Raw genomic sequence first — 23,909 nt, 5'->3', positions numbered from 1 at the left:
GCTCAAAATAAGTCTGGTACGTATTCACCTCCTGCCCCACACCCTAGCAGCGGCTTGAAGGGTACTAAAAATATCTAAATATATATAGACTCATTTTCAGTAAAAATTTCTGGAAGATAATACTAAAGTGAAGAAATTCGCCACACTACATAAAAAGTCTGGTGAAATTTACAATGCTTATTCTGAATCGAAACCACATCTGAATATGGAATTCCAATTATCAAAAGAAATCATTTGTTTTCTTAAGGTTTAAAAATATTTCCTGAACACAACCTTAAGTGGAACATAGAATAATAACCCCTTAGAGGATCACCAACTAATCCAGCTGAATTGAAAGCTGGATACATCAAGTGTCTCAAACATTTGAAAAACATTGCACAGATATCTTATGCATAACAGTTGTTTCATACAAATGCCTCTTATTTTTTTGTCAATAAAATATTCCTATTACTTCAACTGTATAAGGAATAAATTTTTGGGGAAATTGAATGGTTTTGGTAGTCTGCCTTCAAGGTAGTTTGGATAGCTTAAGGCTAATCATCACTATATTTTCTGAGCTTAACTGAACAAGACAACCTGACACGCAATAATAAAATAAACCTTTTTTTCAATATTGCATTGTCACTCTCTCCTTATATTTCATCTCACAAGCCTATACTTTTCCTCCCCATACCTTACCCGTCCCATTTTCTCTTCTCCAACAGTCTTCCACAGAAAATTAAATATCATGTGAGGAATTTAATACAATACAAATTAGGTGTTCATCATTGGAAAATTATTTCCATCCCAAAATTAGCCCAAGTAACAGACAACAACATAACTATTATCACTGGCCTCTTAGTGCCTTGAGCCCATTTATCAGCTCTTGCAGAGGCAGAAATCAATAGCACAAACATAACCTATTATTTTTGCCACATAACGTTTTTTACATCACTTGTCACGACCCAAAAAGTTGGTAAAATACCAGTTTTGTATGCATAGAATCATTTACCATGTAAATTCCCAGGTTTTCATCGATAAATATGGCTGATTGAAAGCTTCATGGTTGCACCCATTTGTTATGCAAATGAATTTCTTGCAAAATGGTGTGACAGTAAATAAATCACCAATTAATTAGTTAATTATTAAATCTCACAATAATAATCTTCAATCACTTTGTAATCTTCTGCAGTTCTTCGTATAAAGTTCAGGTTCAAGCCAATTTATAGAATGAAAGAGGTCTGAAATACAGCATCAACAGTTCTTTCTCTGATGTGGGACTACTGCTCTTGGCAGGATGCCAACAATGTTTATTTTGGAATGATGCAGATGACAACATCAGCTTTTTTGACTGAGGAAGATCACGAAATCTTTCAGCAGTACTCTGGGTCAATGTGGCTGTCACAAGCAGTAGACAAGAATCTATTATGCATTTCTCAAAACAACAATCTGTTTCATGTAATAACAACTAAAAAGACCAAGGAGGAGAATTTGGACAAATAGCAGGTAAATTATATGCTTTTATCAAGGGATGACCAAGACTTTTTGTAGGAAAATGGTGAGTGAAGAAGAAGAAAATACAAAGGCTACTGACCATGACGAGGAGGAGGAACAACCCATGGATGAAAGATCATAGCGATGAATATGATGCGAGTAGTGATGACACTTGTGTAATAACACACGAGTCCAGCATAATCTCTGAAAATTGCAACACTTGGAAACATACTCCTTCAGTTATGCAGAAATTCCAGGACCATAGTGTCTGCCACAATGGAGTGGTTGAGCGCATTGCATACTTCTATTTGTTTTTCACCCAAATACTGAGGAATCATTACATAAATCAAACCAAAAGGGGAACCAAACAGTTCCGAGGAGCAAATGAAAAATTGTCGCCTAAATTAAGGGTGAGCGATAGTGGGGAATGAGAGCTGTTGAGATGAAAGCATTCATCACCATATATCTATAAATGATGATCTAAAAATTTTCAGAATGGGCAAATGTTTCTCACACAATAACATAGCTTGAGTGAGTGAATCATAATCCATGTTACATAACTCATCTGGCACCTAGCACCATATGCGACAGGCAACCATATGTTTTAAGTGTGCTCGGTTGGCCCAGAAAATAATTTTATCTCCAAACTGCGATACAAACAGGTCTTGAAATTGATCATCCAAGGTTAAAAAATAATGCAAAAAAATAATATTTTCAAGATGAAATTTTCAGAAAACTCATTTTTTTAAATCCTGAAAATTTGAGGAAACCATTTCCTTTGAGCACTTAGGACACTGTTAATACCAGATAACTGGCTTTGGCCCAAAATATCCTTTTGAGTTTGTCAAAAATTCCATATTTTAAGTTTTTATCAATCCAAGTAGAACTCTAGTTATCAGAAAAAATGCATCAAGGCCCTCATGCATTAGTTATCTACAATGTAATACACCTTTCAATAAACAAGCTGCGGAGAATGATCAGTCTACACTAGTTGTTCTGACTGTTGCAATCATGTATAATAAATAAGAAGACATATTTCAAATGAAGGAAAACAAAAAGTGGGGAAGAACTTGTTTGATCATTCAATACCACCAAAAGAACTGTCACAATACCCTTTCACAAACTAAAAGGATGAGGAGTGAGGCAATGAAAATAATTGTGCATAGATGTAGCTTTAAAGCCATAAAAGTATTTTCCACTTAACAGCAAACGGATTTTTAGTTGATTTATTTACATAGATGACTCAAACCACTTGTGAACTGTAAGCAGAAGTGAAGATCCTCAAAACAGAAAATGATTATCCATTGTTGGTGATAGAAATTGTATTGGTTCGTGGCTTTTTCAAATCAATGTTGACCATAAAATGATTTGTGCTAAATAGAAAATACGAAGTTGAAAAAGCATAATGATTGAAATGAAAAAATGATTCATTAGATTGTTTTAACTAGAGTTAATATTGGTTATTTAGGATTCTATCAACCTTTGTAGAGAGTAAATGTGATTACAAATTGAATTTTCCCAAAACAATCAAAATACCTGATACAGCAACGCACTATCTATGACTGAAAATCTTACATACAAAATATGTTACATCACCTAGTTTTGGCGAGACATTTATTACTTAACATCCTTACTAAACTTCTCTAAAGCCATGTCTCTCCTCGCAGTGAAAGCTTCTTTGCCTAATGCAATTTTTCTTCTTACGTCCCTACTACTTTTGACTTCCTTGGTCCTGATGAGACAGGCAAACTGTGCATTACTCATAGACACCAATGAGCCTATTGTGGTCTGTTTAATTCAACCAATGAAGACACCCCATTTTCTCTCCACCATATGATAAATTATCTGCCATACTGTTTGATTCCTGATCAAGTTAACTGGTATTTCATCCCCAAAACAATGCCAACTTTCATTGATTTAGAAATAATCAATAAAATCATGCTGAATCAAGAAATGATATCGGATCAAGTTTTGATTGCCAATGATAAAACTGTGTCTTAGTCTTTATTTTTTTTAGCCAAAAAACAATATTTAAATCTGTAAAAAAATACTTAAATAGTTAAAATTCTTATATTTTGGATTCATTAGAGGTATAATTCCATTACAAACTTGCTTGTCAAAATAAAAAATACTTTTAAATCGAAAGATAAATTAAGTGCAGTATAATTTAAGTTCAATATTTTCCTAAAATCTGTCCAGCACTTTTCACTGGTAGGAGTACAATTTGGTGGCACTAAGAGGTTAATATTGACATTAATGCCCAAAATTCCATTTGATGGTTTTCCTGTCATGTATGACCTGCAGTATAATTGTGAACATTAATCTAGTAAATGAACTAAATTCAACAACTTTGAATGTAACTTTCATGTTTAGTAGAAGAATTTTGCTCAGGTGGCTGTATATTATTCCATAGCTTTCTCCAGAAAAAGACACACAAACACCAACGCTGATGACAGCCCTGAACCTCAACTAGGTTAGTACAAATGAAACCTATATGACACTATAACTAACCACAAGAAATTATTGTACAGAGTAGCGCCATTGAAATAAAAGTATATTAAAACCATTTTGGTTGCACAATCCCTGGTTAGATTTAGTTCCCCACTTATTTTATCAAGCATTCATTATCAGGAACCAACTGGTAGGGAAAGTTTACCACCTGTCTCTCAACCTGTTTGGAGAAAGGTGGACTGAACCTAGGTTTCTAAATGAATATGAACAGGTCTATGATACCTAGTGCTTTAAAATCTATCCACTCAGGTTAAAAGAAAAAAAACTGGTTTCAACAGTAATAGTATTTATGAACGCATCTGCAGTTGCAGATGAGTTCATAAATAAAATATAATTATACCAAGCAAGCAGTGGGCCATTTAAATGCACATGCAACCATTCAAAACAACACACTTGAAAAATTAAAGAATGAGGAGAGTTACAAAGTTGAGGCCCTGACTTCGTAAAATTGCACTAGGAAGATATGTTAAGAAATACTTAGAACTTGGTGTTCTCCAGGAAATATATTTTAATGATCAACTATGCTCACTACACTGAACCATTGAGTCCTGAATATGCTAAAAGAGTAGTGAAACTGGCAGACCAATCATATTTTCTTTGCAATACAAACTATCTGTACTAGGAAGATATGTTAAGAAATACTTAGAACTTGGTGTTCTCCAGGAAATATATTTTAATGATCAACTATGCTCACTACACTGAACCATTGAGTCCTGAATATGCTAAAAGAGTAGTGAAACTGGCAGACCAATCATATTTTCTTTGCAATACAAACTATCTGTTAGTTCCTTATCATCACAAATCTTTCATGGCCATTTCAGGCAGTGTATATGGTATATTGTAGTGGGAATCACAATGAAACAACCAAAGTAACTCCACTGGCAACTTAAAAAGCAGTTTAAGTTAAACACTCAAGTTTCTCAAGAACTTACCTTCACTGCAGAGCTAGACAAATAAGAGACAAATTAAAAGGATAATTGGTCAATTAGAATTAGAATTACTAGACCAACTAGAATGGAACCAAACCCCAATATAACTGGTCCCGAGCCCTAGAAAGGGAGTAGGCTCGATATGAAAATAATTGTCAACTGCCAGATGTTTTCACAAAATTAGGGGTTTTAAATCTGATCTAAATGAATAGAGCTGTCTAAGACCAATGCTTATTGAAAAGAAAAAAATAGTCCTGCCTTTAAGGATATAACTTTGAAACCATCTTTGGTCACATGATTCATCCAAATTTTCATGAAACATACCTCTGTCGTTAATGTGCTTCACTAAAACTTAATACACACATTTGTCAATACAAATCACACATTGACTTTATTGTGTTTCATTCAGGTTCACATTTGCTTTTTCCGAGAATTTAAAGATTTTAGCTCAAATTTGGTACAAATATTGCTTTGAATATTAATATTTTAATTATAGAACTAGCATAGAGAAAAAAGGAGTAAAATTTACATATAAAGCCGAAAAGCAAATATGGATCTGAATGTAAACCATAATTTAAAAAAAACCAAACATAACCTAGATACAAGACAAAAATTGCAAAAAGAAAAGTCGATAACTGTGATAATGCTAAATCTGTAAAGGCTGATAATGTAAAAGTGATAAATGCATAATTTAATAATACATAAATAATAAAAATATGCACAAAAATTTTTATTATAGTATATTCTTTCAACTACACACTTTTTAAATATCAAGGTTAGAAAAGAAGTTAACTAAATCCCTTAGCCATCAATTTTGGGAATATTAGAGTAAATTAGGCAGTATCATTCTCCTGGCATGAAAAATAATAATGGGGCTCCTAGTTAAACCAACCAAAAATTTGATCGACTGATTTAAAAAATGAGCTTCCTTGTGAATTACCTATGGTCTAAAGGTTAAAAGAAAAGCATGGATGACTGCTATAATAAGCAAGATTAGGAAAAAATGCAATTAAAAAGGAATAAAAATTTAATCCTATTGACTGAAAGCATAATCCCACAACCCTGTTGACCATACAAAAAGATTGTTGGTACAACATGAGACACTGCAATGCTGGTGAGACAGAGACTAGAGACTACACAACAAATACAAAAATACTCCCACTGTTACTGAGGATGTTGTTCAGATAATCTAGGGTGATTATGAGGCATAACCCAGGGTTCTTGGAGTGGTCAATCAAAAGCAGAAAACCATAGAGGATCAATGAAAAGATGGTTCTTGAGCATGTGCTTTCCACTTCACAAAGGGGACTTATTCTTAGAGCCACTGAGAATGAAATTAAAATGAAATAACATTTCAGTCAATGGGACGTCCATCATTAAGAGATAAGTGAATAGAAATCTATGAACTAAAAAGGACAGTGCCTGGCAGTGACACAGCTGTTACCATGAATGACTCCACACATACCATTCCCATATAAACCCCTTATGATGATATTTCATACCTTGTTGAATGAATTTCATAAGTTTCTACCTTATAAAACCGCAATGGCTCTAGGAATAGACGACACCTTTAGATGCAGGACTAGTAATGGGTGTTTAGGCTATAGGTGATAGAATGCTTATGCTACCCATAAGAGCACAAGAAACACAAAATCCTTAGGTCAACACAAGAGAGGCAACCGAGACAAGCAACAAGCACACGTAAAGAAGACGATGGGGAGGGAAGGACTGGTTAGTGTGCGAGTCTGGAGCCCACACCCATCCTACCTTGGGCATGCCACCCACGTGGTTTGCTTGCTGCATGGCCTTCCTCTGATCCTCCTCCTCCTGTCGTTTCTCATAGTGCACAAAGTCATCAAAGATGGAGGTAGAGTGGCGATACTGATGAATAATTCGCAGGACTTGTTTCCCTTTTTCAGGAGGCACTTCCTGGGTGTCTCGGCTGTTGGTCACTGGTTTGTTCTCGTTGTTCTCTAGGCGGACATGCCGCAGCTGGGCATTGGGCACATCTTTCACGTATAGCCACCTCACGCGGAACTGACCCTTCCACTTATCCTGAGACCACACTGAAGCCGATGCACGATAGTCCACGGGGGAGGCCATTTCGGCCACCCCGCAGAAATGCCCGGAGCCATTGACCGAAAACAGGAGGTACACGGGACCCTTCCCTTCCCTCTCCCTGAATGCCACGTCCAGCCGCTTGTTTCCATGTTCCGTGCTGCACCAAATCTCGTACTTGATGGACCGGTGTATGTCGTCCTCGGAGTACGACTTGATGACGAAGAAGCGGGCCCCCTTGGCCGACAAGTCGAAGTCCGTCGGGTTATAGTTGTTCTTCACCCGCAGTTCGTCCAGCACTGGGTGGGAAGGCAGGGGTGCGGGGGCTGTAGAAGGGACCACGGGGCCTGGCGCGGCGTTTGTACCGGGTGCGGGCACCACGGCGCCCGCCGCCGGCATCCCAGGGTTGTGGTGGTGCATCTGCTGAGCATGGTGCTGCGAGTGCGAGGGCTGGTGGTGCTGCGGCGGCTGCTGGGGGTAGTGGTGGTGCGGGCCGTGGTGACCCATACCGTGAGGCCCTTGCGCCTGCTGGCCGGGGTGACCGGGAGCAGGAGGGGCCAACTGGGGCGCCATGTTCTGCTGCCCCTGACCGGGGTGGTGATGCGGGGCGCCGGGATATGATGGCGCCGGGCCGGGGGCGGACGGCGGAGCCGGGCCTCCCCCCCGGTTGCTACCACCGCGCATGGGGCCGCCCCACGGGGGTCTGGGCCCCCCACCGCCGCCGCCCTGTCCTGACATCACGCCCCCGCCGACAGAGGGTCCCGGGGCGGACACCGCCTGCGGGGGCTGTACCGGGGGGGCCACCGGTTTCGGCCCGGCGCCATTCTTGCTTTCCCACGTCCCTATGTCCATCCCATGCTTTCCCGGCAGCATGGGGGGCGGGGGCATGCCGGCTTTCTTCTTCACCACTGTCGTCGGCTGCTGTGGCTTGGCGGGCTGGCTCGCGATGCTGGCCCACGTCATCTTCTTCTGCGCGGGCTGCTGGCCCCCACCTTGCTGCCCCCCCTGGCCCTGTCCTGGCATGCCCTGGGCCACCATGCCGCCTTGCCCCATCCCCACAACGTCCCCCACCTTGGAACCGTCCTTTCCATCGTTCACCTTGCCCAGGTCGGCCTTACCCGCGTCACCGCCGAGGCCCAGGGCCTGCATCCCGTGCTCCATCGCCTTGACGCCGGCGGCCACAGCGGCCCTCTCGTCAGGGACAGCAGCCGAGCCGTAGACGCCCGCCGCTGCGACGGCCGCCGCACCGACGGCCCCGTCTCTGTAGTATTCCTCATAGTGCGGCTTTCTCGACATTGAGCTCCCAGCCGCACCCCACGTGGAGTAGTCACCCCCATTGCCACCTGCCCCCCCACCACCACCGCCCCCTCCCCCGTGGAAGTAGTTGTACGCCGGCTGCGCCCCAAATGTGCCGAACGCCCCGCCCCCTCCCCCGAACATGCCATCCATGCCGTATGAATCATGACTGATCTGTCCTCCGTAGCCGCCGAGAAATGTCATGGGGTCTCCACCATTGGACCAAGTGCCATCACCCACCCCAAACGCTTGATAGGGAAACGAAGTGCCGTAGTAGTTTGAAATGTAAGGGTCCGAGGCCATGGAAGTTGATATGGGCGTGCTGTAGCCCTGGAGACGAAAAAGATACCCGTCCACAATATTAGACTATGTCCAAGTATACCAGAAATAATTCAATAAAAATGTACTGCATGCCTTTGTTGCTAATAATTAACTTGGATGCGAGCTATTAATTCCATAGACAAATTCCAGATATATATTCCAGGCACCTACCTTTTGTTTGGCTTGGTGAAGGCTTATGATCCTCAATAGAGTAATGTTCAATGCAAACAATATGACACAATTATAAAACTAACGCATTCGAGCCGGTACCAATAAAATTATTAATAGGAACAAGAAGAGAATGTAAGACTGGTTCACCAATCCATGTCAATATTTTCCAAATTCAAAACATAGAATCATTAATGCATAGAAAGTATTACATTGTAAAAATGCACCCCATAATCATGCTGTTATTGTACCATAAAAAATTAACCGAACACCATAAGAGTTGTATCAACTGAAAAATGTGTAAACTTCTAAAATTTAGTTCAAAATTCAATTTAATGTGATTACCACTGTCACTAAATTTGCCAAATGGATAACAATTTTATTTTGAAACCTATATCTGAGCTAATACAATACGAAACGAATGTTATTTAATTAATTTCATTTATGCGATTCTTGGCAGAGATGTTAACAGGACGTCAGATTATGCTTTCTGTGATAACTAGTATTTTATTACTGGCATTAATTACATTCTGGAAAAATGACATCTTAATGGAAGCATATATATTTATCATATTATACTCTCTTACTTATAGGGGCAAGAATTTGTATTTTGGCTACTCATTTAAGTTAAATGGACTCCAATCCAATCGCCCAAATAGTCATAAATTAGCTATAACCGAATGCCAAGAACACCATGCTCTGATCAATCATAGATACCATATTTGATGCGATTTTAAAGGTGCTATGTCATCAAATAATTGATTTTCTCGCAGTTTTCAGCTTTGTTTTGAAGTAAAATTTCTATTAAAGAATTAAAATAGCACTCAAAATGGTAGTACATAAAGTCAACCTTATTTTAATAGCAAAATGTCCTTTCAGTAAAATGGCTCTCAAGCCTTGTTCTTCAAACACGGCTGAATTATGCTAGGTTTTAAAGGTTTTTCGCTACCTTAGGCCTTAACATATTTGACAACCATGTATCGGGAGATACCCCCTTCACTGCGAATCAAAAACAGCGACAGTAGTGTTAAACGGGGATTAAACTTTGACTGAAACCAACTAACGATAATCCTCTCAACACATTATGATTCGGAAATCATTATGAGCAGAAAAATACTTCCAATAAATTCACTGCAGTAACCCAAACATACGGTGCAGTTACGCCAATAGTATGACTCGAAGGAATAAAAGCCACGCATTGTGTTGTCATAAAACGGTGCCCCTGCATCTTGCTCCACATATATATCATGGGCCCATAAAAGGAAGTGAAAACTTCTTAGGTAAAAAAGATAAGAGAATATTAATCTAACAAATAGTGTAGTTTTCCAAGTAAGACACTGTCGCAAACTCATTCATTGCGTAATTCACGGTGTCCGGGACCAAATTCATAAAACTTATCTTTACAATAAACTTGTCAACATTTCCGCGATATCGTTTACATCAAACCGCTGGTTACAATACGATTAAATTGGACGATTTACATTTAAACGTAACGTTTCAGCTTTTACAATGACATGGCCGAAAATTGAGTTTTTTGAGATGAACTATAAAGACAACAGAAACGGAAGAAAAACACTCGTAAAGCGATTGGGGGACGACGGTCAGAAACAAGGTCGCATCACAGGAGATAACGATAAGGAGCTTACGTACGTTTTTAACCAATGAATCATAATGTCAAAGTCGTCTCTCAGAAAATAAAATTACCTGGTGATGTTGCGTTCTCCATGAATCGAAGTCTTCATGTTCATTCACGTGGTCCTTAGGGCCATTTGAAACTGAAAGAAGTAATTACTAGGGATAAGACTAAACTGTCCAAGGCATAACCGGTACTTCTAACACGAACTTATCAAAAATTATTATAAACCAGACAGAATCAGCTGTCTTTCTTTTATGTTTTGCATTTTTCTTTGCTTATGGATTTAAAACTTGACACATATCTCTACTTAGAAGTTTCACTCTTTAGCAAGGATTTAAACATAGTGAAAAATCTTAATACAATTGCATGTGGTCATCAGGCATCTACCAAAGCAAAGGTAAATATCACCGACAAAGAAATAATTCCAATCGATTAATCATATCTTTGCAATAAATAACTTTACAACTCAAACGACCTACACTGAAGAGGCATTTCCAAAATTATACGGTGACGACCATAAAACTCTAATGAATGGTAGACACACACTTCAAAAAATTACATTTTCACAATAATTACTCCATGACTAATAGTACATATGACAGCGTGGACAATGAATAACAACGCCATACCTTGATTCCCTTGTCCTTTCATCCGCTAAATTGATTGAAGAACAATCACATGAAAAGGATTAAATGAAGTTAGTACACTCCAGACGATTAACTCACTGTTTAAAAAACACCATCGTACACTTCTGCTACTACGCCCCAGATATAAATTCCTGTTTTACCTGGTCTGACACGCCTGCTGACATCACCTAATTTCTGCACTTTTATTCCGTCTTTGGCACAAAGTTCAACAACTTAAACTTCGACTATTTTCTCAACTATAGTCTGTAGGTCTTTTACAAGGTATAAACACAAAAAACAACCTAAAATTAAACTACACAGTCCAGGCACAAATCACTTCACGAAAGGAGCAATGGCGGCTACTTCAGGACCCATAACTCAAGAAGGCATACAAGAGCGCATGCGCAGAATGATACTTGTTGAGAGAGTTTCCTCCGGTTCCGCTACGTCGATGAGTTTCTTTAACTTCCGGTGCACTTAGGATCCAGACGTGACGGTTGTGAGTGGGAGATCTCCCGTGTTAGTGGAGTCCTAGTCGACCACTAATTCGCGCAAAATCGTTGATATTGGATTATTAATTTAATACCTTCAAGTAAAACTTCAACTAAGTTAAAATGGCTACTCAAAAGAAGCAGGTACGGCGTTATTTGCCATATGATTCATTGTGAAACCACGTGGCTTTTATTTTTTCATTTAACTTAATTGTTTTAAAGTACTCAAGTTTTTAAATGTATTCCAATGAAAAACACATCTTAAATAGTACATGCTGTGTTTATTATTTTCAGAAAAAGGCGATGGAGAGCATCAACTCCCGTCTTGCCCTGGTGATGAAGTCGGGAAAATATGTCCTTGGATTGAAGCAGACATTGAAGTCTTTGAGGAATGGAAAAGCCAAATTAGTTATTATAGCTAGCAATACGCCACAGCTAAGGTGAGACTGAGAAGTAGGTTACCCTCATTGTTTGCCGTGAAAGTTAACTTAAAATGAGTTGAGGGAACCTATGGAGTAGTCTCGAACTTCATTTCCCCGAAATTCAAATCGTGGCACCAATAATACTGACTGTATTTTACAATTCGCCCAGTAAGTAAGGAGAATTGGTAGATACAGTGCAACTCCTCTCATGTTTGTTATATATTTTCACTGTAAATTGGCGCTACTGCTGTGTGAATGTTTTAAAATAATTAATCGGGTTTCTTCGTTTTTACAAAATATTTGTTTTTCTTCGCAGGAAATCTGAAATCGAGTACTACGCTATGTTAGCCAAGACCGGCGTTCACCATTACTCTGGGAACAACGTTGAGCTGGGTACTGCCTGTGGAAAGTATTTCCGTGTGTGCACACTCTCCATCACCGATCCAGGCGACTCAGATATCATAAGATCAATGCCCACTGATGGGCAATAACTGTATTTGTGTCGGAAGTAATAAATTCTTAATATAATCCATTGGTTGCATTTTTCATAAAGCCCTTCCTTAATATAGAAGTGCCCTGGAATGCACTTTTATCTTGTATGTACTACGTAGGTTTTCCTCTCTGGTATCGCTTTTAGTGGTAATGAATTCCTTGATCCGTCGTTCGTTAAATGATATAATGTATATAGTGGATCAACATTCTGGCTTCTCTCTTTAACCGATACACTAGCTTCATTTGTGCCTTATAAGTGTGGCAAATGCTTAACGAAATGGCATCGTTACTTGGGTAACGTATTCTGGGAAAAACTTGAGCATGAAGCAGTTATTGATTCAATGATTTCTCTGGAGCTGGAGGAAAGTAGTTTTTAAGAATGCTGTTGCAAGCAGAGGAATAACTTTCAACGTGGCTAGAATCAAATTAGTTATTACAGCCGCAGTTGTTACATTCACACAGTGTGGTGATTTGAGAGTTTTCCTACACCTTTGACATAATTTTATCTCATTGTAGCATCAAGAAATGGGTCTCTAGTTTCAATAAATCACATTTGGTATTTGATGCACATGGTCCCCTCTAAGGACTGGCCATCCTCTTCTTCAAATCCAGTCTACACCTCTTCACTTTTTCCCCACATTATGTTCAAGAAATGGTAAATAATTATGAAGGCAAAATACTCTTGACTAATATCCCACGAGAGATAACTATACCAAAACTGGTCAAATTCTGAGGAAAAGCAATGCTTAAACCCTTTTTCGTTAATCAATTGTCCTTCCTTCATGCACCGTCTAGAGGTTAGGAGCTCTTCCAATAAAATAATTGGCATTCATGAAACATCCATTTTGACTGTTAATCTGTGATTTCTTCCATCAAATTTTCCACCTCGCACTTCTGCTTCCATTTTTCATAATTCTCCCTACACTTTCATGTTAACAGAGAAATATGCACAATTTTTTTCTTTATTGGTTCAACTAATTAAAGGTGGGCCCTTAAGGTATGCTGTGCAGTAGGACTCATAATATGAAATGAATGTCAGATTGAATGGTCACAGTAGGTGCACCTGGTTATAATTTGAATAGCCTGGCAAACGATTGCAGGGAAAATTGTTTCAAGAGCTTTTTAAATTTACCTGGCATGATTGTGATTAAATTTTTGAAAAAATATTTGGAAGGGGGAATGGTTTGCATTCATAGAAAACTTCATGATGCCCTGAATATTAACACTACATAATGACGTCACATAACTGTATTTAATGCCAACAGTTATGGTTAACGCAACAATTTCAGAGTGTAAAAATCATTCGCCTTGACTGGGATCCCAGTCAAGGCGAATGATTTTTACACTCTGAAATTGTTGCATTGAAATGCACATTAGCGGATGACTCCGTCAAACGTTACTGTTGCGGCATCTCCCGCAGTTTCTTTGGAAGTTATGGTTAACCTTCAACAATTGATACCATTTTAACTACTAATTTCACCAAAATAGGAAGAGCATTGCAAGCTTTGAAGACCAAGTTGAATAAAAGTTAACTGGTTACTGTTCTATTGCATTCAATAGAAATTTGCGAAGGGGAAACAAATATTGAATTTAGTTCTGGTAAAAAAGCCTGTAGTTTCAATTACTTTAAACAATAAATCAAGATATAACCCAAGTGACAAAAGTTGAATTTATCTAGTTACGTTAAGTATTATGATGAAGCAGCGTAATTATTACTTTTACCAACCCCTCATCAATTCTGAAGCAAGATATCCATACATTAATTTTTACTAATCAAGTGTACTTTGTAAAATAACCAGTAATTTTCAAGATAGCACAATGGGTAGGGCTTTAAATTCATAATTTAATTACTGCCACTTCATATTAGCTATCCCCAGGTTAATAATTCTTTTACTTGTTTCCTGTATATTAACCACAACAACACATTGCTGGGGGATAACAATTAACTAAATGTCCCATTACATCTTTAAAATTTACTGTCTTGATCATATTCAACGATTACTGTTTTATGCAAGTTTAATTGCTACTGAATGGATTCGATGTCTCATGATAAAATACCCAAAAATCTCACCTCTTCGCAAAGCACTGTGGTGTTAGCATATAAAGCCAATAAAAATTGCCTTGATTACTTTCATAACCTTATTATGGTCCAAAATATATGCCCCCATAAGATAAGCTACACTAATCTTAAAATGTCGGCAATAATGAATAAACTTGTGATCAACACCAAATGCATTTATGTTGGAAAAGTCTTCTTAGATGAGGAAAATAATGGATTTATCTAAAAGAGCAAATTCGCTCATCAAGAACAATCAACTCCCGATTAATAATCCATTTTAATGTAAAACAAATCATTGCGATGAACATCCATCTCCAACATAATAATAAAATATATAGTATCACAAAGTCAAATAATAACTTCAAATTTCCTTAGCTGCGAATGACAATGAGCTAGGCCCATTAACAACCCAGAAGTAAAACAAATCATCTCAGCCATAATAACAATTTTCTCCATTAAAGTCAGTATTGGAAAGTAAATTGCCCACTTATATCAATATTTCCCCCAGAAAAGTCATTTTTTCACTATTTCAGACAAGATTTATACCCCTGGATAAAATTAGTTTTATGAAACCCATAGTTAAAATATAATAAACCCATGCCTTCAATATGTTTTTAGAGTCCAAAAACAGCTTACTCTTATTCCTAATTTTGGATAACCATAACCAGGTTAAAATAGGAAAGATGATTTCTGAAATGGAATGTCATACTCTCATATAATTATTTCAATTTAACATCTGCCATTGCTCTACCCTGGTCGGTTATAAAAGAACAAAACAGAGTTCATACTTCGGTGCTACAACTCTCAAATCATTAATTTGCTTTAGTCTTTTTACTAGGTATTCCTCCAATTATTTTTCTTCTCTGGGCAAACATGTGAAGGTACATCTGTGGAAACACTGAAAACAAAACAAAATATTATTTAATATCACCAATTACTTAACCTGAAACGACTTTAATTTTATAACAAATTTTTAAGAATAAGGCTGATCAAGTCACCTACCCCTACATTATACACAATCTGCTTGGTATGTCATTGACATGATACCAATTCTGCCTTTTAAAAAGAAACTATACTATCATAGAGTAAAGAAATAATCTTTATTATTATTAATATTAATCATCATTTGCTTAATCAGTGGTGTGATCAGTAATTGTATGTGTTAAGGGAGCACTGCTCACGGTGTAAGAACCTCATGCAGCTAGCGGCAAGGGGTCTGGTATAACCATTCATAAATTGGTGGTGTGTAATTATACACCAATGAAGTTAGGGTGATTATTATCAATCCTAATTTTAAAAAAAATATATCAACTCATGAGACATGATTTCACTTTACGTGGCACTCTTTTGGAACAAATTATTTGAGAAGTGCCTTCCTTTACCATTATCTTCCTACATGAAATGGGAACTGTATAACTTTGCAAGGTGATACGGCTCATATGCAGAACACACAAGGCAATGACAGTATAGATTATACAAATATAGTTTTGATTTATCACATAAACTTGACAGGTTTCATTTTTTCACGATTTGACTTTTAATACCAGTTTTGAATAAATAAAACTTAGTGGGGTCAAACTAATATGAGATGATAAACTAGGAAACTTACATGGTAGATACAGGAACATGTTTATCAAAAGAAAATATCGATAGCTGAATGTTACATTCAGGATATTGGGCATTTCCACAGTAAACATTTTGCTGTGGGCAACACTATCTTGGGCATAATACATGCTTATCACTTCACCAGAGGCTCCAATAGGGTATAGAATGATGAAGAACGTGTATCTGAAAAAGAATTTAGCCTTCATCAGAACTGAAAGTAAATGTAAAAATTGTGATAATGAGCAGTAAACAATAAAAGACTCAATTTTCTATGAGGTAATTAGGTACAATGACGTGCAGGCACCTGCAGCTTACAACATGCTGATGGACCCCATCATTCATCATCCATCATTCATCCCATCATTTATTCCAAAACATACCTTGGGTAAAATTGTTTTGATTGAAATTGATAGCCTCGTGTTTTAATCTCAAATACTAAATCAGGAAAGTTCCATAATGCATTTATTAAATCAATTCTAAATTTTAACTATAATGATAATACTAATTAAATCACTTCAGCACAGTATAACCATCTTTCTCTAGTTACTTTTTAGGTACTCATCTTTCCAGTCACCTCTCTTGCCCTGACAATTCATTAATACTATTGTACAGTACAACCTCATTTCCCTGTGTCTGCAATTTCTCCATTTTATCACATGCTATTCTACAGCAGTGTGTCACATTCCCTACCTGTGACTTTAGGGGTGGAACTATTAGTTGCCTGTCTATTTAATAGTTGAATTTCCCTTTCTTGTCATATAAATGGTTTTGATTCATTTTCATTCACTTTTTTTCCATAGCAAATAATTAATTTATTTGGTGAATTGACCCTTGTTTTGAATAAAGTCTTCCTCCGGCATGTACGTAGTCTGGACAATAAACGTGCGAACTGGTGCAATCTGGCGGCCATGACACAGACTATAGCCCCCCGCCCACTAGCGGCACTAGTAGCCAGAGACCCAATGAGCCATCTGTGGTTGGTGGATTGTCCAGCTGTGCGTATGTTGCCAGTTATGTTAGTTGCTGTTGTTCTTGTTTTTATAGTTTGGCAAAAATGGAAATTGACAATATCATGGAGCAATGAATCAACATTAGGTTTTTTGGTGAATTGAATTAAAAGTCATCAAGAAATTACTGAAATGTTGACATCTGTTTACGGTGATAATGCTCTGACGAAAACATCTGCTTTCAAGTGGATTAAGCCTTTTAAAAATGGCCCACAAATGCCACTGATGTTGCGAGGCCGGGATGACCTTCAACCACCTGTGTTGAAGACAACATTGATCGTGTGCGGTCCCTTGTCCTAACCAATCTTCACAAAACTGTCCGAATGATAGCTGATGAACTGAATTTAGGAAAATCAACAGGGCATCCTATTTTAACTGAACATGATGGATGGTTCCTTCACCATGACAATGCACCTGCACATTCAGCATTGATTGTCCGTCAGTTTCTGGCAAAAAATTCAATCACCATCCTTGATCCTCCTACCCAAAGCAAGAGAGGACAAGAAAACTAAAAAGCTTAACTGCTGAGGACTTCCAAGGGTGCTTTAAACAGTGGATAAAAAGATGGAACAAGTGAAGAGCAACAAATAGAGAGTACTTTGAAGGGGACAAAATCGATGTAGACTAAATTTTGAAAAATAAAGTTCCTCAGATGGCCTCAGTTCGCGTATTTATTGGACAAACCGCATATACAAATTTGCACGATACTTGATAATTTTTACTGAATATTTTCCCCTCATTCTCCCAAATCCTCTCTTATCACCCCCTTCTCACATGGTATGGGTCTCCCCTGCCACACACCTTTTTGGGGGAACGCAGGGGTATTTATGTCGATTCTCATGTAGATTCATTAATTCTCTTTTCGTTCTTCACTCTCTCTATATTTTCATTTTGTTTTGTCCTTTTCCCTTGATCCTACCGACCATCTTTCCTATAAGACATGATCAGATCCTTCCTCTGTTTACCCTTTTGTTTCTCTTACGCACCTCATGGCTCCTTTTTCAAGATTTCCACATTTACACTCTAATTATAACTTTAGAGGTAAACCTTCTTATTTTACTTATTTGGCAACTTTCCACGCTTACAGAACAATTACACATCATTATCAAGGGGGCAATCATTCTTGATAATGATGCATTACTGTGAAAAGTAAGATATTAAATACTGGAACGTTGCTTGGTTTAACTAGTATCTACTACCTTATCCTCTTCCCCCAATATACATTTCTCTAAAACTATCACTCCAGTAGTATTAACATTTCACATCACACAAACCAAGCCTAGCCATACATCTATCTCTCCTCAATTTACATCTCTTCTTTAACCTTTTCGAACTTGTTGCCAATATAACCCGATAATTGGTTGAAACACCTCTCCCAATGGACTCAGTCCTGTTTCATTACTCCTTCAATAGGCACAATCATAATGTAATTAGATAAAAACAATTTTTAGCATGGCACCATGTTTATTAATTTATCCACACTGGTGGATGATTACACAGTACCTTTTCATCTACATCTACATAATACCCCGCAAGCCGCCGCAAGGGCGTGTGGCGGGGGGTGTTAGGTCACCAACAGTAAAAAAGAAAAATACCACATGCAAAAAAACAACACGGAAAATTACACCCACAGCAGCGCACACACTCATGCAAAAATCCCTTCATCCAATACTCATGCAAACACATATACCGCAAAACAACTAAAAAACTGCACCCCATGATGCAGCACGAAAGCCATCCTACAACACGGAAGCCAGGACACAACAAGCAAGAAATTGAAACATCACTACCACATGAAAATGCACCACGAAACACTCTACCCCCAAAGAGTCTCTAAAAGGCCGGGAATGCGACCCAACGTTGCAGGTAGCAGGAATTTGCCCCCGCGGAGAGGGACGAGGGATTGAAAGGGAAACTTAAAAACAGATGAACAGAACATGAATGAGGTCATTTGGAAAGAATGGGTTATTATAGCAAAACACATAAGGTTAGTGGAAGAGCATGCATTTAAATACAACTAATTATTTTTTAGACGCTGAGGGTGGCAATTGGAATTTTTGCTATCTATAACCCTGCAGTTGCTATCTCGTATTGTCCGTGGGAAGAAGGAGTCCTTGAGTCGGCTAGTTCTGGCATCTATTTCACGAATTTTATATGCATGATCCAAGCAACCAATGTATGTAGGAGTACGAATAATTTGCGAGACCTCGGTGCTGAAACATGCGGATCTGAATTTATTTAATAATTTCAATCTTGCATTGAATCGTCTCTCAGCCAATGATTCCCACCCCAAATCCATGAGCATTTTGGTGACGCTTTGCGTTTTATCGTAGGAATTTTTTACAAAACGGGCTGCCCGGCATTGAACCTTCTCAATTTCCCGAATGAGACCTTTTTCACTCGGATCCCACACGCTGCATGCGTATTCTAAATGAGGCCTTACAAGAGCGTGGTAACAACGTTCCTTGACCTTCGAGTCACTTTTGCCGACAATGCGTCTAATGAATCCCAATTTTTTATATGCTTGACCGCAGACTTTACGTATGTGAGTCCCCCAAGTTAAGTCTTTTGTGAATGTGACACCTAGGTATTTTACCGTATCAACTACTGCTAGGTCACCTCCAGCTAATTTGTAAGCAAATCCCGTTGATCTTTTAAAGAAATTTACCACTGAACATTTATTATAATTTAGAGTCAATCCCCAGTTAGAACACCATTTAGTAATGCAATCTAAGTCCTGCTCTAGAATAAAACGATCCTCATCCCCAGATATCTCCCGATAGATCACCGTGTCATCCGCGAACACCCTAATTTTACTTTTCACTTCGCGGTTCAAATCGTTAACAAAAATCAAGAAAAGCAACGGCCCGATCACACTTCCCTGAGGTACCCCCGACGTGACTCGAACGCTGTCGGAACTAGCACCATCAAGGACTACCCTCTGTTCCCGCTCTGAAAGAAAATCTTTAACCCAACTTATGGCACCCTTGTTTATACCCGCGACCTTTAATTTATGAATGAGTTTACCATGTGGGACCTTATCAAATGCCTTTTGAAAATCTAAGAAGATGGCATCCACTTGCCTACCTCACTCACCCGATAAAAGTATATCATGTGTAAATAATCCTAATTGGGTCTCGCAGGAGCGGGTTTTCCTGAATCCGTGTTGATTGTCACTTAAAAAGTTAATATTGTCAAGGTGTCTCATTATTGAACTGACAATTATGTGCTCTAAGATTTTGCAACAGATAGAAGTGAGAGATAAGAGGATACTGTAGAACACATACTCCATGGACTACTTAGCATCACTTACTTTTGTTATCAGCAACATTTACACATTTCTGATATATTCCCAATGCCAGCCCTGGTGGCAGCAGGGTAACGTCCTTGCCTGCCCACCCAGAGGTTGTAGGTTCGATTCCCGCCTAGGTGGATTTTCCTCCACCAAGGGCTTTGGTGTCAGTAATTGTCTTAAATGTAATATGAAGGGGTTGGATTGAAGAAGTGACAATGAACTTGTGAAATAAATCATTCTTCCACCATACCAATTCCCCACTCATTATTTTCTGTACTGCCTTCTGGTACTCCTATTTTTGTGTCCTGGCTCATGCTTCTGTTTTCCATTTCCTCACCTGTATTCTCTACTTAATTCTCTTGAATCTGATGTTACACTTCACGAGTCCTAAATTATGATCCGATCTTGGATAAGTGCAAATTGATTAAGCTATTCTAATTAATTTGCCTACTGTGGTATTTAAACCAGGTGTTTGCTTTGATTAACCCTGTCACTTGCAGACCTCTTATTTCTTTCTTTAAAGTTAGGAAACAAGGAATGACCACAGTCATTCCTTGTTCCGTAAACCATCGACCCCTACTTCACCCACATATTTCCTTTTGCCCATTACCTCATTCCAATCCTCCATCATTTTCAAATATTTCCTTCCAGGGTCACCCACAATCATTTCCTCTGATCCATCGTGTACAGGGATCGGGATGGTGCAGTGGCTTACGTACAGGTTTCCAACCGAGAGGGCCTGGGGTTCGAATCCCAGAGGCAGCAGATATTTTCCAGTGGTACACCGATCCCTACTTGAGGTGCTTTGTAGGTAGGACTTTGAGTGAGTACGACATCTGTTGCATGGGACCTTAAACTGTAGACTACTTGGCGCCTTTCGATAAGAGTAGGCTAATGCCGATGTCGGGTTTCTCTCCACCCTTCCTTTCCCATCCATCCCTAATGGTGCAAATGACCTTAGTTGTCGGTCGAACCCCCTTAAACTACTACTCCATCGTACACCCTAGCAACATCTACCTCTTGGATCACTTGTTGGCATGTAGCCCTGAGTGATGACCAAGTTTGTTGGTTTAGCTTTTCCTTCTATCAAGAATATTATATCAGTAACTTTCTCTACGTTTACTACACTCCTTCCTACATATATGTTTACTAGTATGGCCAACCCTTACTCATTCTCTCTCCCTCCACTTTATATTACTCTATGACTATCACTGCAGTTATCTCTGTTATCCTTCTATCTCACCTTCCACACCCCTAAAATATCTATATTTTCTAATTTACCTGTCCTCAACAACATTCTAAAATTCAAAGTCCTGATTATAACTGGTTCTTATCTTATGCTGCCACTGGTTCCGCTTTGCAAGGATTTTGTAAGTCGACCATAGCAGAAGCCTTGCCTCTCCCCCACCAGGTATGACACAGCAGATCGGGTTCCACAGTTTCTAGGACTCATTCATATTTGTGTCATCATTTAGGCGTGGGATAAATAATCGTTGGTTTCAAGCTGCCTTCCTCAATAGTGTTTTTACATGCCATGATCACTAGCATAATAGAATTACAGTAATCGACCCACAACTTGGGTTTGATCGGTAAAGATAGAGTTCATACTAAGCCCAACCGCATGTTTAATTCACAGATTAGGTGTGGCAGCCAGTTCTTTTTACTAAACCCCCCATTGGATCACAGGAATATTTGGTTCCTAAGAAATTACACAGCTTGGGTGAATCCGAGTTTGCCCAGAGGCATACCTGGAAATCAAACCTGTAACTGGCATCGCATAAAGTTTTTGATTTCATTGGCATGAAATAATGATTCAAAGTCAGCCAGTAGACCTGTGCCCTACCCACTCCCTTCACCCAGTATAAAGAAGAAAAAGCCAAAAAATAGTTTTGCCCTAACTTACTAAATTTAATCAAGGGTCAGACGGTACTGTTAATGATCTTACCAGATAAGAATAGGGTGGTAGATATAAATTCAAACTATACCTACTAAATGTATTTGGGTAATTATACTTTGAGTTAATGATTTCCTAATAAGTTACTATGAAATGAAAATGAATGTTCATAAATATAACGTTAGCATGAGCTATTAAGATGGTAAAAATCATTGGCTAGTTACCTGCACCATATGATGAAATATGGAACGTTGCCCACGATATTAATTGCATAATAGGAATATCTTATTATTTCTGTAATGGTCCACGCGAAAATCAGGAAAACAAAGCCAAAGCTTTGCTGCGATTCTTCAAATGGAATTAAAACTCCGCAAACTGCCATTACCCGCGAGAAGACTTGTAGAGTTGTAATTAAAACATTTGAATGCACAAAGCCAAGGGCGGCATGTAATATCTGAAAAATAATGGTGAATTAACGATAAATAATCTTTATTACATAACTCTATAACAATGAGTCAGTAAAATAAATCATCACCTCTAATACAGCAGCGTTCTGAAAAATAATTAGAGGTAGCCTGACAGATTCCCATAAAGTTTTTGAATTCATTGGCATGAAATAATGATTCAAAACCAAAAACAAAATATAGCTCCATCTGAAATAAGGCATTTTTTCAATTAATTCTATGCTCAACAGATTAGAATATTTCCATTAGTCTAAATACATTAATGAAATGAGAAGATGCCTTACCCAATGACTTGCGCGAAATTATACACAAATAAATAACTTTTGACGAAAAGTCCAGGACTTTGGTCAGCTTTCTTGGCCGTTTTTCCTGCCATGCTTGCTATGTAGACGATGAACTTGCAATTTCACGCACTCCAGCATGAACCAGATTTAAACACAACGGTATTCATCCAGACTAGCTTGACTTGTTTTTCTTCTTAAAATAGAAGGTGCCTGCGCGTCAACCGCGGTAAAATTATATTTTTAAAACTACTGCCGTTTAAGAAAAATGTGGTAATTAACAAGTTAATCAATGTTAAATATAATAATATCTTGATATCCTAACATTTATTTGCGGCACTGTGGAAAATAAAGTTTACTCAAAGCGTTTTCTACACTTTTTATTTAATATTTCATTATTCATGTAGTGGATCGTTTAAGCGAAGGAATAAGGCATAACTAACTAACGGAAACGTATGAATCTTATGAAAAGGTACCACTGGAATTATTTAGTTATCTATCTACGATAAAATAATCATAAAAGTTAGATCCACGGATTATGTATGGGTATATATTCTCATCCCTCTTTCAAAGCAAGCCGAATCTGTGCCATGACTTAATGAAATTGAGACTGCGTTGAATAATTTTGCCTTTGCCCCGGCAGTGAAACCAACCTATTTTTTGGCACGTAATTACAAAGTCACCGATTCCTGTATTTGGTCGCGAGATCATAACAATTACGCTTGCTGCGCTCTTGAAGCCCAAGCTCGCCAAGTAGTGGCGCTAATTTGCTGAGTACGATTATTGCTTCTTTAATTGGTTAGAAAGAATCATTGATCTTTGAAATCCTCAAATGCGATGAATATTTTACTTACATTTAGATGCGTATAAAAACAATCGTT

The 23,909-nt window shown here is 38.3% G+C and overlaps 3 protein-coding genes across 3 annotated transcripts in view; 1 reads left to right on the top strand and 2 right to left on the bottom strand.

Annotated features, from left to right (window-relative positions):
• Ythdf (YTH domain-containing family protein) overlaps positions 1-11,385 on the bottom strand; it is a 35,122-nt gene extending 23,737 nt beyond the window's left edge. The window contains exons 1-4 of the mRNA XM_071596026.1: positions 11,180-11,385; positions 11,022-11,046; positions 10,461-10,531; positions 6,681-8,597 (exon numbers count right to left, since the gene is read on the bottom strand). Coding sequence (XP_071452127.1) covers positions 6,681-8,597; positions 10,461-10,531; positions 11,022-11,046; positions 11,180-11,203 — 2,037 coding nt within the window. The 5' untranslated portion in view covers positions 11,204-11,385. The remainder of the gene's footprint in view (positions 1-6,680; positions 8,598-10,460; positions 10,532-11,021; positions 11,047-11,179) is intronic.
• Positions 11,386-11,461: 76 nt separating this feature from the next.
• RpL30 (ribosomal protein L30) lies at positions 11,462-12,463 on the top strand. The gene is made up of 3 exons (XM_071596027.1): positions 11,462-11,653; positions 11,804-11,949; positions 12,248-12,463. The coding sequence occupies exons 1-3, from the start codon at positions 11,633-11,635 to the stop codon at positions 12,420-12,422; spliced, it is 342 nt and encodes a 113-aa protein (XP_071452128.1). The 5' UTR covers positions 11,462-11,632; the 3' UTR covers positions 12,423-12,463.
• Positions 12,464-14,740: 2,277 nt separating this feature from the next.
• On the bottom strand, positions 14,741-23,208 carry Hacd1 (3-hydroxyacyl-CoA dehydratase 1). Its single transcript, XM_071596014.1, has 5 exons — positions 23,032-23,208; positions 22,819-22,936; positions 22,508-22,737; positions 16,092-16,270; positions 14,741-15,380 (listed from the first exon to the last, which is right to left on the bottom strand). Exons 1-5 carry the CDS (start codon positions 23,121-23,123, stop codon positions 15,295-15,297), a joined length of 705 nt encoding a protein of 234 aa, XP_071452115.1. The 5' UTR covers positions 23,124-23,208; the 3' UTR covers positions 14,741-15,294.
• Between the last annotated feature and the right edge of the window lie 701 nt (positions 23,209-23,909).

The sequence above is a fragment of the Hetaerina americana genome, unplaced genomic scaffold, assembly GCF_022747635.1.
Source record: "Hetaerina americana unplaced genomic scaffold, ioHetAmer1.1.p SCAF_73, whole genome shotgun sequence".
NCBI classification, from domain to species: Eukaryota; Metazoa; Arthropoda; class Insecta; order Odonata; family Calopterygidae; genus Hetaerina; species Hetaerina americana.
The sequence above is the reverse complement of the archived record's forward strand: the minus strand, read 5'-3'. Positions and strand labels throughout refer to the sequence as shown.

Excerpts from the sequence above, each read along its gene's own strand:
- RpL30 (XM_071596027.1), top strand. The coding sequence starts at position 11,633 with ATGGCTACTCAAAAGAAGCAG. Across the intron at positions 11,654-11,803 it reads TGGCTACTCAAAAGAAGCAG|AAAAAGGCGATGGAGAGCAT; the intron begins GTACGGCGTTAT and ends TATTATTTTCAG. Across the intron at positions 11,950-12,247 it reads AGCAATACGCCACAGCTAAG|GAAATCTGAAATCGAGTACT; the intron begins GTGAGACTGAGA and ends TTTTCTTCGCAG.
- Hacd1 (XM_071596014.1), bottom strand. The coding sequence starts at position 23,123 with ATGGCAGGAAAAACGGCCAAGAAAGCTGACCAAAGTCCTGGACTTTTC. Across the intron at positions 22,738-22,818 it reads AGAACGCTGCTGTATTAGAG|ATATTACATGCCGCCCTTGG; the intron begins GTGATGATTTAT and ends ATTATTTTTCAG. Across the intron at positions 15,381-16,091 it reads CATGTTCCTGTATCTACCAT|TGTTTCCACAGATGTACCTT; the intron begins GTAAGTTTCCTA and ends TTTTGTTTTCAG.